This window comes from Pinus tabuliformis, chromosome 1_1 (genome assembly GCF_031772625.1).
Source record: "Pinus tabuliformis cultivar Carrire ecotype Pingquan chromosome 1_1, CPIR1, whole genome shotgun sequence".
NCBI lineage: Eukaryota > Viridiplantae > Streptophyta > Pinopsida > Pinales > Pinaceae > Pinus > Pinus tabuliformis.
Window position 1 is genome coordinate 990,155,876 of NC_142297.1, and position 13,640 is coordinate 990,169,515.

Here is a 13,640-nt window from a genome sequence, read left to right on the forward strand (position 1 = left end):
GACAACCAATGAAATAACTTCAAAGTCAGCATATCGCAGATATGGTGATCTAAACTTTAGTTCCACTATCCTCAATCCATCATATGCATCCTTGCAGTGTTCACTCTCAATGATACTGTTTAAACATAGAAGATACTCTTCGAATAATAAAACTGTAAAATCTGTCATGTTATTTCCAGTCATTTTAGTAGTGAACACTGTAGTTGCAATGCTCCTGCCAATCTATCTGTGTATCCATCTCTATCTACCTATCCATCCATCCATCCATTCAACTATATGCATGTCTGGATATACATATGTAAGCCTACAGATCTATGTTTTATAGTGTGTGCTCTCCTAAAATTTGGGATATGCGTGCACATTGCATTTATAGGGTGTGCCTTGTGAAGTATGTATCTATTTTGACTTTTTCTCCACCTCATTTGGAAGGAGAAAAGATATATCGAACTGGTTAACATTAAATAACAAGGACTTTACAATTACTATACAATAAATAAACCATGCTCATCCTGATTCAGGGACCAAATAAATTCCCTGGTCCATTAATCAGAGAAACATACACCAGAGAAAATTCAGGAAAACAAAAATATTCGTTAATACAAAAAATTACAAGCTACACAGGGAGCATCCTCAAAACTACCAGTGCTCTAGTTGCACCTCTGCTTCAGTTAGGTCTTTCAGAGCTTTCTTCCTACGATAAAAAATTGGGCAGTCACGACTGTAATAAGGATAGGACATCAATGCAAGTATAAAAGAGATAGTAATTGTAAAAATAAAAAAAAACATCCTATTAATTAAAAACAAATGCATGATCACACAAATGTTACAAAATACATCCATAATGTAAATTTAAATCATGTTATGAAAATGTAATACTTGAAATATAGCATTCAAAAACCTTGTGAAAAGAACATCTTGGTGCAGAGAGCCTTGGCACCGCTGACATTGTGTCCATAGTTTACCAAAAAGAATTTCTAATTCCCTCACTGACATTGATCAAATATTAGTGTCATATGATAGAAAATATAGGTGAGAAAAATAGACACAGGGCCTACTTTAAATTCTCCAAATAAAGAGAAATGGTATTAGAATACCAGCTTACCATTTGCAACTGTTTTCTGATACAATTCTGCCTCTCTTCCTTTGCAATGTGAACAAAGTGTCTGATCTTCTTTGCTGCAATGGCAACATGAAATTAGGTAACATCATGAATTTCAGTATGAAACAACCTAACCAGACATTCTTATTATAAGAAAGCTAGATAGCTTCTTACAAGGAGAGTAGGCATGGAATCATGCAACCTCGTAGATTTTTCCACATCAAAAAGATGAACCCTAGTAGCTTTCTAAAGCACCAAACTGAAACAATAGTTACTCTCAATTGTGCACTACTATAAGCAAGGAAACCACATGCAGGACACCCTCTACCTGTATTAACTAAATACCTGATAGGTGTTTTACAACCAATACAACTGAGTTGTTTCTTGGCAAATTTCATAATTCCACTATTTGAAGGAGTTGATATGGAAACTGCTTGTGTGTGACTACCATGAAGAAGCTCCTTGCCTGCATTCTTCAAAATGGGCTCAAATATTCTCAACAGCAGCTACAGAGCAAAAATAGGCACTAATAAAAAACACTTAGCTGGAAAGAATTACTATCTATCAAGATATATTTGAAACACTGGTGAAATTTTCAAAAAGAGCATAAACTGCAAGTGATGATGCTTTGGTCTTTCACCTTGCTCAGTTGATTCTCCAGATAATATTGTGGATCAATAGGGATGTTATTCTCCAGTACGTAAATTGGATCCTCAGATTTCTCATATGCCTGAGCCCAAGTAAACACACTAGTCATTATATCCAGACGAAAACTTTTACATAAAGAAGCCATCCTACAAAATAGTGCGGAGGAAGAATTCATTCACAAAAGTTGCACCTCCCATTATATCTATTTATTTAAATCCATGTCATTGTCAAATAACTTTAATCTAAAAAGTCAACCTAGATAGGATTCCAATCAATAAAAGAAAAGACACCCCCCTTCCGGAAAATTCAAGAAGAATTGGACCTTGGTACCACAAATCCATTTAAATTTTAAACCTTCAATCTAACTTTGTTCATCAATGTAGAGTAATCTTGGACTGCTTTAAAATTGGAAATTAGCTCCAAATAACAATTATATCAAATAGAAAAAGTGGGAAAAAGATGTTCTGAAATGCAAGTTGGAGCGAAAAGAAAAAATCAACAAAAAGGACTATCCAATATCTTCCAGATATGTTTCACTTGTAAAGTAGAACTTTTACAACATCTGGTATCTGATTTCTTTAGGGACCAATGACCTGGCATTAATAGATATGATGCTAATTGAACGTCTTTTGTCAATCCTCGATCCTTCAGTCCAAAGACTCAAATAACTATTGAACACACATGGGCAACAAGGGCAATATGAAAGATAATCAGGAGAGTACGATTTTTTATTAACAAGAGATATACATTTATAGTACAATATGTGACCGTTGGGTTTCACATCCCAAGGTTTCTTGGACTCCTTTTGTCCATTCGGCTTCCACACTAACCCATTTAGGATTAGGTGTCCAATATTCCCCCCCTTAATCCGAAGGGTTATGTATGAGTCCAAGAAGAGAGCTTGAATACAAAATGTACAAAAATTCATGGCAACACTAGGATGAATGTGCTCTCTAAAATGTTGGTATAAAGGGCGGTGGTTTAAGGATGACCACCAACACTAGAACGCTTAGTGCAGTTCTCGAAACTCTTCCAAAACTGGCAATAAGTTGAAGTCTTCTGCTAGAGGATGTGCTCCTATTAATTTGAAGAGGGAAACCTTCAACCAATAGAGGGAGGTCTCACCCCGCATAAAAGGGAGAACTTCAACCTGAAAAGGGAAGTCTCAACCTGTGATGATTTAAGGATGACCAACAACTCTGGAATGCTTAATGCAATTCCTGGAACTCTTCCAAAACTGGCAAGAAGCTGGAGTCTTCTACTAGAGGAAGTGTCCTCAATTTTGTTCCTGGAATTCTTCCGAAAATTGCAAGAAGTTGAAGTCTTCTGCTAGAGGAAGTGTTCCAGATTGCCAATTGAAGGCATGTTTATGGGCATCTTTGTTTCTGGCTACAACTATGAAACTGGTGTGGTAGGTTGTGGCTCAGGCTTACTTGATGTGACTTTGAAGCTTGTAGATGACCATCATTTCCCCCCCTGTCAGATACAAGGTGAGATGATGGAGAAAACTCAACTGCAAGACTGTTCAATACTCTGGAACAAGTTCTGACATGCATTTGGAATATCTTCTTGGCTATTGATGCCCATTGCCAAGAAGCGATCCATCCAAGACGAATCTTTGTTCTTGCAGGACGTTTGTTTTTGAAGCATCTGTGTGAAGAACGGGTGGTTTTATGATAGTGCTTACATGGATGAAGATCAAAACAATGATCTTTAAAATGGCCAACTCGGTTACAGTGTTAGAATTTCACAATCTGTTGTCGTTGTTGTTGTTGTTGCTATGGAAGAGGGGCAGAATCTGGAACAGCTGGATATGAACTGTCATGAGGAGCAACTGAGCTATTATGAATGAATCCAGCACTCTGAAACTGAATGGGCTTGGCATAGTCTAAAATATGAAAGGACAAGTCCTTGTCATATCCAAGACCAGTTCTATGCTTATTTTGGACAAGCTCTTCCCAAGGTCTCATGATGGGCTTCGGAGGTGCAGACTGAGTTTCAGCATTTGCATGTACAGCTGCTCCTTTATTGGGCACTGGATGTGAATGAACTTCAACAATATTGACTTGCTATATATGGGAGTCTGTTTCAATCTTCTGAACAGAAATAGGTTCAGAATGATGACTCCACTATTGTAATTCCTCATGCTATAGCTTTGTCTTAAGATGAAAAAACTCAATATTTTCATGTGCATTTTAGAGACAAATTTTGATATTGGAAAGAGAGGTTTTGTTGATCTTAACCATCTCATCAACAGTGGAAAGTATTAAATTATATAGTAGTTTCAATACATCATCTATTCTATCCATTTCAGACTAGTATAATCAGAGAAGTGATGTTATCTTCATCTACATATTGGTCTATAAAATGATAAATAATTGCAACTATTATATGAGTAGCAGGATGCCAATATCACCAAGTCACTGTAGCAGACAACACAATACCAATTTCAATGTAGCAAATGACTCGCTTCTTTAATGTACTTCTCAAATTATTCAAACTACTCACACTGTGAAAAAGGGAGTCAATCTTTGAATTTCTTTGCAAATGAAATTTGTCGACAGTCTTAGTAGAGCAATCTCAACCATGTTTTGTCCATTGCAACATTGCCATAGCAATGATCAAACCAACAGTGGTAAAGATACAGCAGTGTATCAAGGCTTGTCAAGCTCTCTGACATAACACTTGGCCCGTCAATTCAACATCATCATCAAACTCTATCCATCAGCATATTCAGTCAATAATACTTTGGTAATGCAAGACTTATCCCTGAAACCCTAGAATGTGAACTCATACTCCACTTCATCAATACATGTCTATAGATCAACAATGTCAACAGTACCAACTCAATAGTTTCTTTATCGTAGGTATTTACAAAGAATGATGTGTCAATACTGTCATAACAAATATCTAAATCTAATCTCTATCCAATGCAAACAGTCAACAACAATCCTTGCATCAAATTAATAGATTACATCAATTCATAGACAAGTTCACACAAAACTTTGCCCTTGGTTGCTGTAGATGACACCTGTTCAATGAGGTAGTACAAAATCATAGATCAATAATCTCACTGCAAATGAAGCCTTCAAATGAATTTTCAAAGATAACAAAGTTTGATATACTGAGTGTAACCCTGAAATAGAGAACTCAACATAAACTCAACACTTAATGATGCACTAGCAGTGCTTAGTACTATATCATAGCAATTTTTCTTTATAATGTCTGCAATAGCTCCACTCAACGACAACAAACAACAATATCCTTACTGGCATACATCGACCCCACAGCCACACAATTTCTGGAAGAGTCTATCAATCCGAAAATTTAAGGTGCCTGTCGTAGCTGGATTTTCGTTGTGGAAGTCCGTGGCAAACCTGTGATTGCGCAGTTGTCTGTTTCATTTTTTTTTTTTTTTGTCCAGACCATGCAACACATAAAAGGTTATTAAGCTTAACTCAATGCAGCATATCCATACCACTCACGGTGGCCATTAACGAAGAGATCAATCATAGTTCAAAGGAGCACACGTGCCATCCAACATATAGCATCGCACTTCAGAATTAACTCACGAACTTCAACATAAATCGTTGAACGCATAGAATTCAATCCTTAATTAATGCATCAAGGACTTCAATGCATATATATGAACCAAAATATAAAACTTCTTTGCATATGAGGTCAATCAACGCAGAGAATTTCACCGAGAGAGCTTGGGATTTGACTTCACAAGTCTGCTTTCACAACCAGTGTTAACATTCAATGGACACAGGAAAAAGTAGGGAATCACGACAGATTTTCCAATCAAGGGAGAGATGCAGAGGATAGAAAATAATGGCAGACAATGGTAGGAAGGGCGAGGCTCCTCAAACCGCCTTCCTCTAGTGATGGTCTCCAGTTATGGTGGTAGTCTCCTCTGACTGGAACAGAACTCTCTTTACGATGACAGCCCAAAGCCCAGCGCTCTGCGTCGCCAGCAACTCATCAGACAATGCCAATCCTTCACACGTCAAGCCAACAGTGTGAACTATCAAGCCATCGAAGTGAACTGCGCAATATTCATTCGGGCTGGCAAGTTCCAAGGAGAATCCGTTGAAACGGAAACGGAAATATATCACGCTGATACCAATACGACTCCTCAAGCTATTAATAAAAACGACTCCTCAAGCTATTCAAACATTGTTAACATGGCAATCAATCGAATTAATACAGAAGATTGTTATACCAACCAGCACCACACGCTGCGTGTACATGCATCAGTACAGGCATCCAATTACCAGACCCCACACACTGTAACACAAGCGTCCAGCGTTCAAACGTATGAAACGTCTAGCGTTCAAACGTATGTCAGATGAATGTCAGACAGAGAGCGCAGGTACAGAGAGCACAGGTATAAAACGTCTATGACACTGACGCAGTGAGACAACGTTTGCAGCTGGTCTCTTGACAGAGGGCGCAGGCTTGACAGAAGGTGCAGACAATATCAAAAACGTATATGACAGACAGACATATCAGAACAGCTTGAACAGTGCTGGCAGTGTCAGGAAGAGGAAGGTTTCATCGTTCAAGTGAATATGGCAAACAGGGTGCAGGTCTGTATAAAGGAATATGGCAGAAAAAAATGCACAGAAAAGCCATAAAACAAATGGCTCAAATTAATTATGCAGGGCAGGAATATGCCTACTCTCATACCATGTTAAACACACATGGGTAGCAAGGGCAATATGAAAGATAATCAGGAGAGTACAATTTTTTTTTAACAAGAGATATACATTTATAGTACAATATGTGACCATTGGGTTTCACATCACAAGGTCTCTTGGACTCCTTTTTTCCATTTGGCTTCCACACTAATGCATTGAGGATTAGGTGTCCAACAATAAATTTGGATGTGTTCTATACTTGCAATGCATCATAGACAAATTTGAACTTTGACCAGCAAAGGCTACTCGTAGGTTGATTCTCAAGTCATTGAGGACAAAAATACTCCTCCAAAATAAACGCCCCTTCAAACATGTATTTAGCATACCCAACATGACATTTACATATACAAATAGAAAAAATGAAAATCTAAACAAGTTCCCTATTTCCATCATTTAACCAGGTATGGTGTGGGAAAACTTACATCAATGTAGTCTTGATCAGTTAACCGACATAAACACCTATTCATAGTGTCATAAACTCTCCTACACACAAATGACGATATTCCTGAAGGAAGTTCAATGCCTTTCCTGAGATATCCAACTTTACATGGATAAAGCAATGAGGCAGCTGATATCTCATCTTTGTGAAATGAAATCACCAGCTGTATAAACACATGATGAAATCATGTAAGACATACATTAAAGCTTCAAAATATCTCATCTGTTTGCAACTCTATTGCATATGGAATAGCAAAATAGCATATGAGTAATAGATCATAATAAGCATACCAAATGAATATGAGTTCACAACATTTTCTAATTAATTTCTTTTACCATATACAATTGTCATAAGGTCCATGTGGATGATGGTAACCACACTAGCCCATCCATATTCTCTTCCACCGCAAGATCCGTATTTTTAGATAAATGTAGCTTGAAAATAAAACTAGTTGATACGCTAAGAATGCCAACTGCCCATCTACGTTACAGGCTTAGGCAGTTGACAAAAATATTCCACCTATCATAGGAGAAATAACGTTAAAGCCATGAACCTTAACACTGCCTAACATACAACTTACAGTAATAAAAATGTGAAGACCAAAATACCAAATGTCTAGAAAGTAGGAAGCCTTTATGCATATCACTACAATAATAGGACTCAAAATAATTTCATAACATGAGCTCCCTATACAAAATTAGGGAAGGTAAATCTACACTAAAATACGTAGCCTATGACAACAAGTCATGAAGTTAAACTGTTTGCAGTTATTTGAAAACTTCTCAAAATCAAACAAGAAAGGCTAAATTTTTCCAACTTGTAAATCTCAACCACAAGCTAGCCCCAGAATACCACTCGTATAGATATTTAAAATGACAAATTTTCAATTATCTGTGGTGCAACAGTTTTTAATCCAAAAAAAGGCTTGACTACATGAACAAAACTAGCGACAGCTCTATATCTTGTAGCAATGATATCAGGGAAATCAAAGTTGGAGACTTAGACAATTCCAACAACCAAAAACTTCAGAAAATCATAACCGAGGGGAACACAATTGCAAACTCATGAAGTGTTAAATAAACCTAAGATTTCTACAGTACAAGTCATCACAATGCATAATTGCATATTTTCACAAAAGAAAGAAGTACTACATATAAGACATTTACAGTTTTGTCAAAAGATTTGCATCCAAACGGGAAAGAGAACGTGAATGCTTCCAACTATCATTTCATTCAAATGGTTTAGAAGTTTGTTTTGACGACATACATAACTCAAGTAGAGCTGGAGGAAATCCTGAAAATGATTTGCCACATTCTATTGGACTTGAACCTATGAAATTTGCAACAATCTCCACTTGAAACTAGTCGGTCCAAAGCAACCAGTTAAACTAGCCCACTGGGCTTATAGCAAATTTAACTTATACATCCTCATATATAACACTTCTCTGTATTTAACACTTCTACCCAAGTTTTTCCACCCTATATATTATGCTTCAAGGGAATAGGTACAAGAGTGTTCCTACAATGAAACAAAAATAAAGAAAAGTAAAAGCAGCAGAGCATAAAAAGGGACTAAACTTGAAAATACAAGAAAAGCAGTCAGCCTTTCTTCGCGAAGGTTAGACATGTTTTCTTGCATGTGGAATGAAACATATTCATATCCATGAACAAACTTGAAAATACAAGAAATTCAAGGGATCCCCCTTTCTTCCTGAATGTTAGACATGTTATTTTCCGTTTGGAATTGAATAAATATTTATATCCATGAAGAAAGAATAATAAGTCATAATTTTTTGCAAGAGTAAAATTCTCAAGCATAGCCCATTCTTAGACTCGAACCTGGATAATTATGATAAATTCCTACAACCCAACCAACAAATGTTAAAATGCAGGCCTTAATTAGAGCATGGACATGGTTTAGGGTCTCTAACATTTGGATAAGCATTATGATGGGATAAATTCAAATCCTACCTCTCAGTGCCCTCATGCCTACTGCTACGAAAGTACCCCAATGGCCCACCAACGCTAAGTTCGATCCTTGCCTCTGTGTGCCGTCATAGCTACCTCAAGTACTCAAATGGCTCACCAATTCCATATGTTCAATTCTTACCTCTCGGTGCCTGCATACCTACCTTAAGGTCATGGCACCCATGTAAAAATGGAACCTCATCAAAGTATGGAGTAAATTCCTTGATATTTAAGCCTTGTCTACATGAAACTCTAAAAGTATAAGTCTTAATACTCTACTTTGTAGCTAACCATTTCTCATTATTTCTTAAAATATAAAATTTTACGTCTTTTAACATGGGTAAGGGGTTTCAAACCTATATTTACATACATACCTTCACTACATTTTTGGGCATGTATACGATTGTGAAGCAAAAGAAGCAAAGAGCATTTTCCAGCCACTGGCTCAGATGTAACCAGGCTCCCTGCATTGTTAATTCTTTTCTGGCATGTCCAAACACTTGCACAAAAATAAAACTGAAAAAACCTATGCTCTAAACTTTGATTTCTTTCTGCATAATAGGAAACTTTGAAAAGCTCTTACCTCTGAAAGTTATTTAAGCAGGGTTCGAAACTGGCTACCATTTCTTTGTAAAGTTTGTCTATGCTTTTCGGTGGCAAATTACAAGCTGAGAAAAGGAGAAGGCCAAAGGAAATGAAAAAAGGGTCAAAATCAAGTGCAATGAAGCTCAAAATAAGCACTGAACATCTATGCTTTTGGAAAATTACAAGCTGAGAAAAGGAAAAGACCAAAGGAATTGAAAAAACTGGCAAGATCAAGTACAATGGAGCTCAAAATAAGCACTGAATGTGTAGAGTTTTGATAATAATTTTAACAGGATTAAAAGCCTATAAGGATCAAGCATAATGTCGCTCAAAATAAGTGCTTGCTGTCTAGAATTTTGAGAATAATTCTACTCAGCCTTTAATCTACGGAATATGTAGAGGTGGTCTTGAATATGATAGAACATACTTCAATATAGAGACTTATGCTGAGCACAGAAGGGGTTAATTAATATCCATATCCCTCTGTAAATTATACCTCCAAATAAAACATAACAAAATAATTAAAATAACCATTTTTTAGTGCAATATCGAGACTTATGCTGAGCACAGAAGGGGTTAATTATTACCTTGGAACCTTTTGCAGCCTTTATGATGACATATGGAACACGATCACCCACAGTTGGAGCAGTTGCAGAATCCCTCTGCAAAACCAGGGGCAACTTGGCTTTAAAACATGACATTAATTTAAAAAATCCAACAATGGACTCATTGTCAATAAAAAGCAAAATATTACAAGAGTCTTTAGATGCACTGCAATAATAAAAATAGAGAGATAGGATTGAAATGGAACTAGAAGGCATTGTACCATTCATTATACTTGTTCTGAGAAGTTATTTCCAGTATTTACCTTCTGCATGTGCTCAACTAGTTCCACGTGTGCTGCCTTGACTGCATAGTCATCTCCAGTCTTTGTCAGACCCTGACTCAACAAAGAGATTGTTAGCACTGGCAAACAAAAATTCCCTTAAGAATATGCTGATAGCCTTGATAAAGGATATGACCTACAAACATCTCTTTCTGCCACAGCTAAACAGTAATCAATTTTTCTCAGGATGAAATTAGAAATGCAGATATATTATATATTGTCATGTTTTGATTCTCTTCAAGTGTATAAGAACCTCCCTTGACACTTCTTCCTCCCATTGCTAGCAGTAAATATTGACTAAATCCCTTCCAAGTACAGAATGTAGGAAGAAGAAACATGACAGACTTAAAAAGGAAACTTCCATGGCCTGCCCCAACTAGGTATATATTATATACTTCTAACGCTTGAAACTAGGAATATGTAATAAGTGACTTTCTTGCAATGTAAATCTCCTCTTCCCCCTATCATATTTTCTCCATTTCAAAAGTAACAAATGGTCAAACAAATTTCTTCATAAACATGCAGAAGGATTCATTGTTCTCACCTTAGTTATCACCAAAAGTGACAAATCCATTCTGTTCATTAACAAGTCATAAATAGTGTTCTTGACATACTGCACTGCACCAGGTATTTCACGATCAAAGAGTATTTTGTGAAGGCACCCTTTAACCAAGTTCTTCACCAGCAGGCAATTGTCCCTTCGCAGTGTTTAAATGCTTGTTGATGTGGAATATTTAAAAGATTAGGAATATTTAATAATTAAGAAGGCATAAAAAAAATTATTTTTCTAAGAGCATTTTGAGCCTTCACAAACACTAAGGCCTATCTTTGAAACAAAAAGATCAGGTTTGTCACCTTTAGTATCCATTTTTTCATAAGCATCTGGCTTTGTCCACAACAACCCAACATACCTTTTCTTGCTGATAAACAAGTATGGGTAGTATATCTTTTCATATTCTGGTTTAATAAGCTGCATAAAAGCATATGTTCAATAACGCACTGATTAGATGCCAAAGATGCACCAAACAGATGCAGATAAGCCACAGAAAAGCATAACTGATCATCTTGTCCTGTGCATCTTTACAAAGATCTCATGGAAGTGGAATGTCAAAATAAGATTTGTTTTAAAAAGAAAGGTGATATTAAAACATTCATCCCTACAAAAACATCATTAACAACTCTAGAGGCTTCACGAATATCTAAAATTCTTGACACTGTAACTTTGTAAATGTACCACTAATATAATTTGAGGCTTCCCTCCATAGCTTCATGGCCTCTTCTATATTTGGTACACCAAACTGTATCATAACTGAATCTGTATCTCCATATACAACCTAGATTCAAATATAAAAATATAATATCAAGTATTACCGTAGAAATCTTGGTTAGGATCAGATCACCCATTATGATTTCAAGAACTTAAACTATCACCAATACAACAAGTGTACTTCCTGTCATTACTGATCCAATTCAAAGGTCAGAAATGCCTTTAGTTGCTAAATAATAGCCTACCTCAGCATTGTATTGGTAACCACCAACTATTGTGAACCTTTCTTCAACTAGCCTCTTTGTATGCTCTATCATTTGACGGCCTGATAGGTGGAAAAAAAAAGAGATGATTAATGATATGAAATTTTAAAACAATACGTAAAATCGATATTGTCTGATGGAACAGAGAATGTGTCAAAAGATCAAACTAGACTTGTAATCAAAATATAATAAGAGGGCCTAAGCATATCATCTTAGTTGTACAAGTACACATGACTAATTAATGCAATTCAAGAACTCGATCTTATTTGTACAAGATTGTCAATTACAGTTCATACCCAAAACATTATGCCAGGAGGAAGAAAAGAATTACATGGATATAATTGATGCCCAAAAATAATCAATGTGAATGGCTGATACATGCATATATAGAATAAGAGAGGACTGCAAGCATCTCTATCTTGTAAGTAAAAGAAGCACCAATAACATTACAACTAGGAAAAACAAGGGGAAAATCAAGGTTTCCATGGATTTAATTTTTTTTTCCATGGAAGAACTGTGAAATTACCATAGCTTGTCACACTCGACGAAATCTCCAAACAGGGAAATTGCCCAACAGTGGCACCGGTAAACCCATAAACTAAATTCACACTGATCTGCAAGTGCACACAGTCAAAACTATTTTATGTGTTTCACCAGCATACCTAGTTTTTCTTTTATTCCATGTCCAAGCCATAACTAATACAAACTTGAAAAGCTGTAATTAGCTTCAAAGCCAATTGTCGGCCATCCAAGACTACCTTTTCAAAAGGATCTTTAGCCTCCTAAACAAGATTACAGGAAGTTAAAAACTTAGATGCTAAGTGGAAAAAATACAAGCATGTAACATGAACATAGGAAGCACTTAGTTCACCACCTTTAGGTCTGCCTCAGCACTCAATTTATTTTCAATATATTTTTGCTTTAGAAAAGGAAATATATGCTACCATGATGCAATACAATGATTCACCAAAATTGGGCACCAAACAAATGAATTGGACCATGGATGTTACATACCATGACAATCATCCACGATAAACTATGATTATTAGCCACTCTGCAATCAAAGACACAATGCAGGGACAACATGTATCCATCTTGGAGGATAGTGGGGAAACCGAAAATTTTATTGATGCACAGTTGGTGGAGTGTAGAGGCATTCATAGATTGATATATATCATGAACAACATGGGCAAGAGAGGATGCTGATGCTTGACCTAAGTTGTCCTCTTGATTGTTGGTTAGATATGTTAAGGATATGGTTGATGGAACAAATGTTGAGGATATGGTTGATGGTTCGATATTGAAGTCAAAATCCTCCCTTAACCCTTTAGCCAAAAAGATGTCTCCTCAAGTATCTCCAACAATATCATATGAAGAGTCATAATATTTAGCTTGGAATTATGGCCCACCATGATCATCTAATAATTAATTGAAATAGCAGTAGACCCCAATTGAGGGATTGGGTGGATCATATGGTGGGACTATGCTAGTGGGAACCCTATATAAATGACTTGAAACCCCCTTGATTTTCTACCATGATGGCATTCATCTCCCAAATTTCTTTTTGGATACACAAGTCCTGAAAACATGACAAGGAAGATGAGAGGAAGTTGACGAGGACATTAGGTTGTCGTAGAACATCATAAAGTGCATCGACATGGATGAACATGGAATGGGAATTAAGGTCATAAAGTCATAAAGGTCACAAGGGTGCATCAAAATATTTTTCGAGTGTCCCAAAGGTAAATATACAATTCTTGTCTCCTATAAAATAAAATATACA

General features: G+C 36.4%; 1 protein-coding gene across 1 annotated transcript; it reads right to left on the bottom strand.

The window, feature by feature from the left end:
* Positions 1–636: 636 nt before the first annotated feature.
* LOC149217863 (DNA polymerase delta catalytic subunit-like) lies at positions 637–1,856 on the bottom strand. The gene is made up of 5 exons (XM_089390390.1): positions 1,740–1,856; positions 1,445–1,605; positions 1,103–1,176; positions 899–986; positions 637–718 (listed from the first exon to the last, which is right to left on the bottom strand). The coding sequence occupies exons 1-5, from the start codon at positions 1,854–1,856 to the stop codon at positions 637–639; spliced, it is 522 nt and encodes a 173-aa protein (XP_089246516.1).
* Positions 1,857–13,640: the final 11,784 nt, after the last annotated feature.

Excerpts from the sequence above, each read along its gene's own strand:
- LOC149217863 (XM_089390390.1), bottom strand. The coding sequence starts at position 1,856 with ATGACTAGTGTGTTTACTTGGGCTCAGGCATATGAGAAATCTGAGGAT. Across the intron at positions 1,606-1,739 it reads TGGAGAATCAACTGAGCAAG|CTGCTGTTGAGAATATTTGA; the intron begins GTGAAAGACCAA and ends TTTGCTCTGTAG. Across the intron at positions 1,177-1,444 it reads GGTTGTAAAACACCTATCAG|CAAAGAAGATCAGACACTTT; the intron begins GTATTTAGTTAA and ends TTGCCATTGCAG.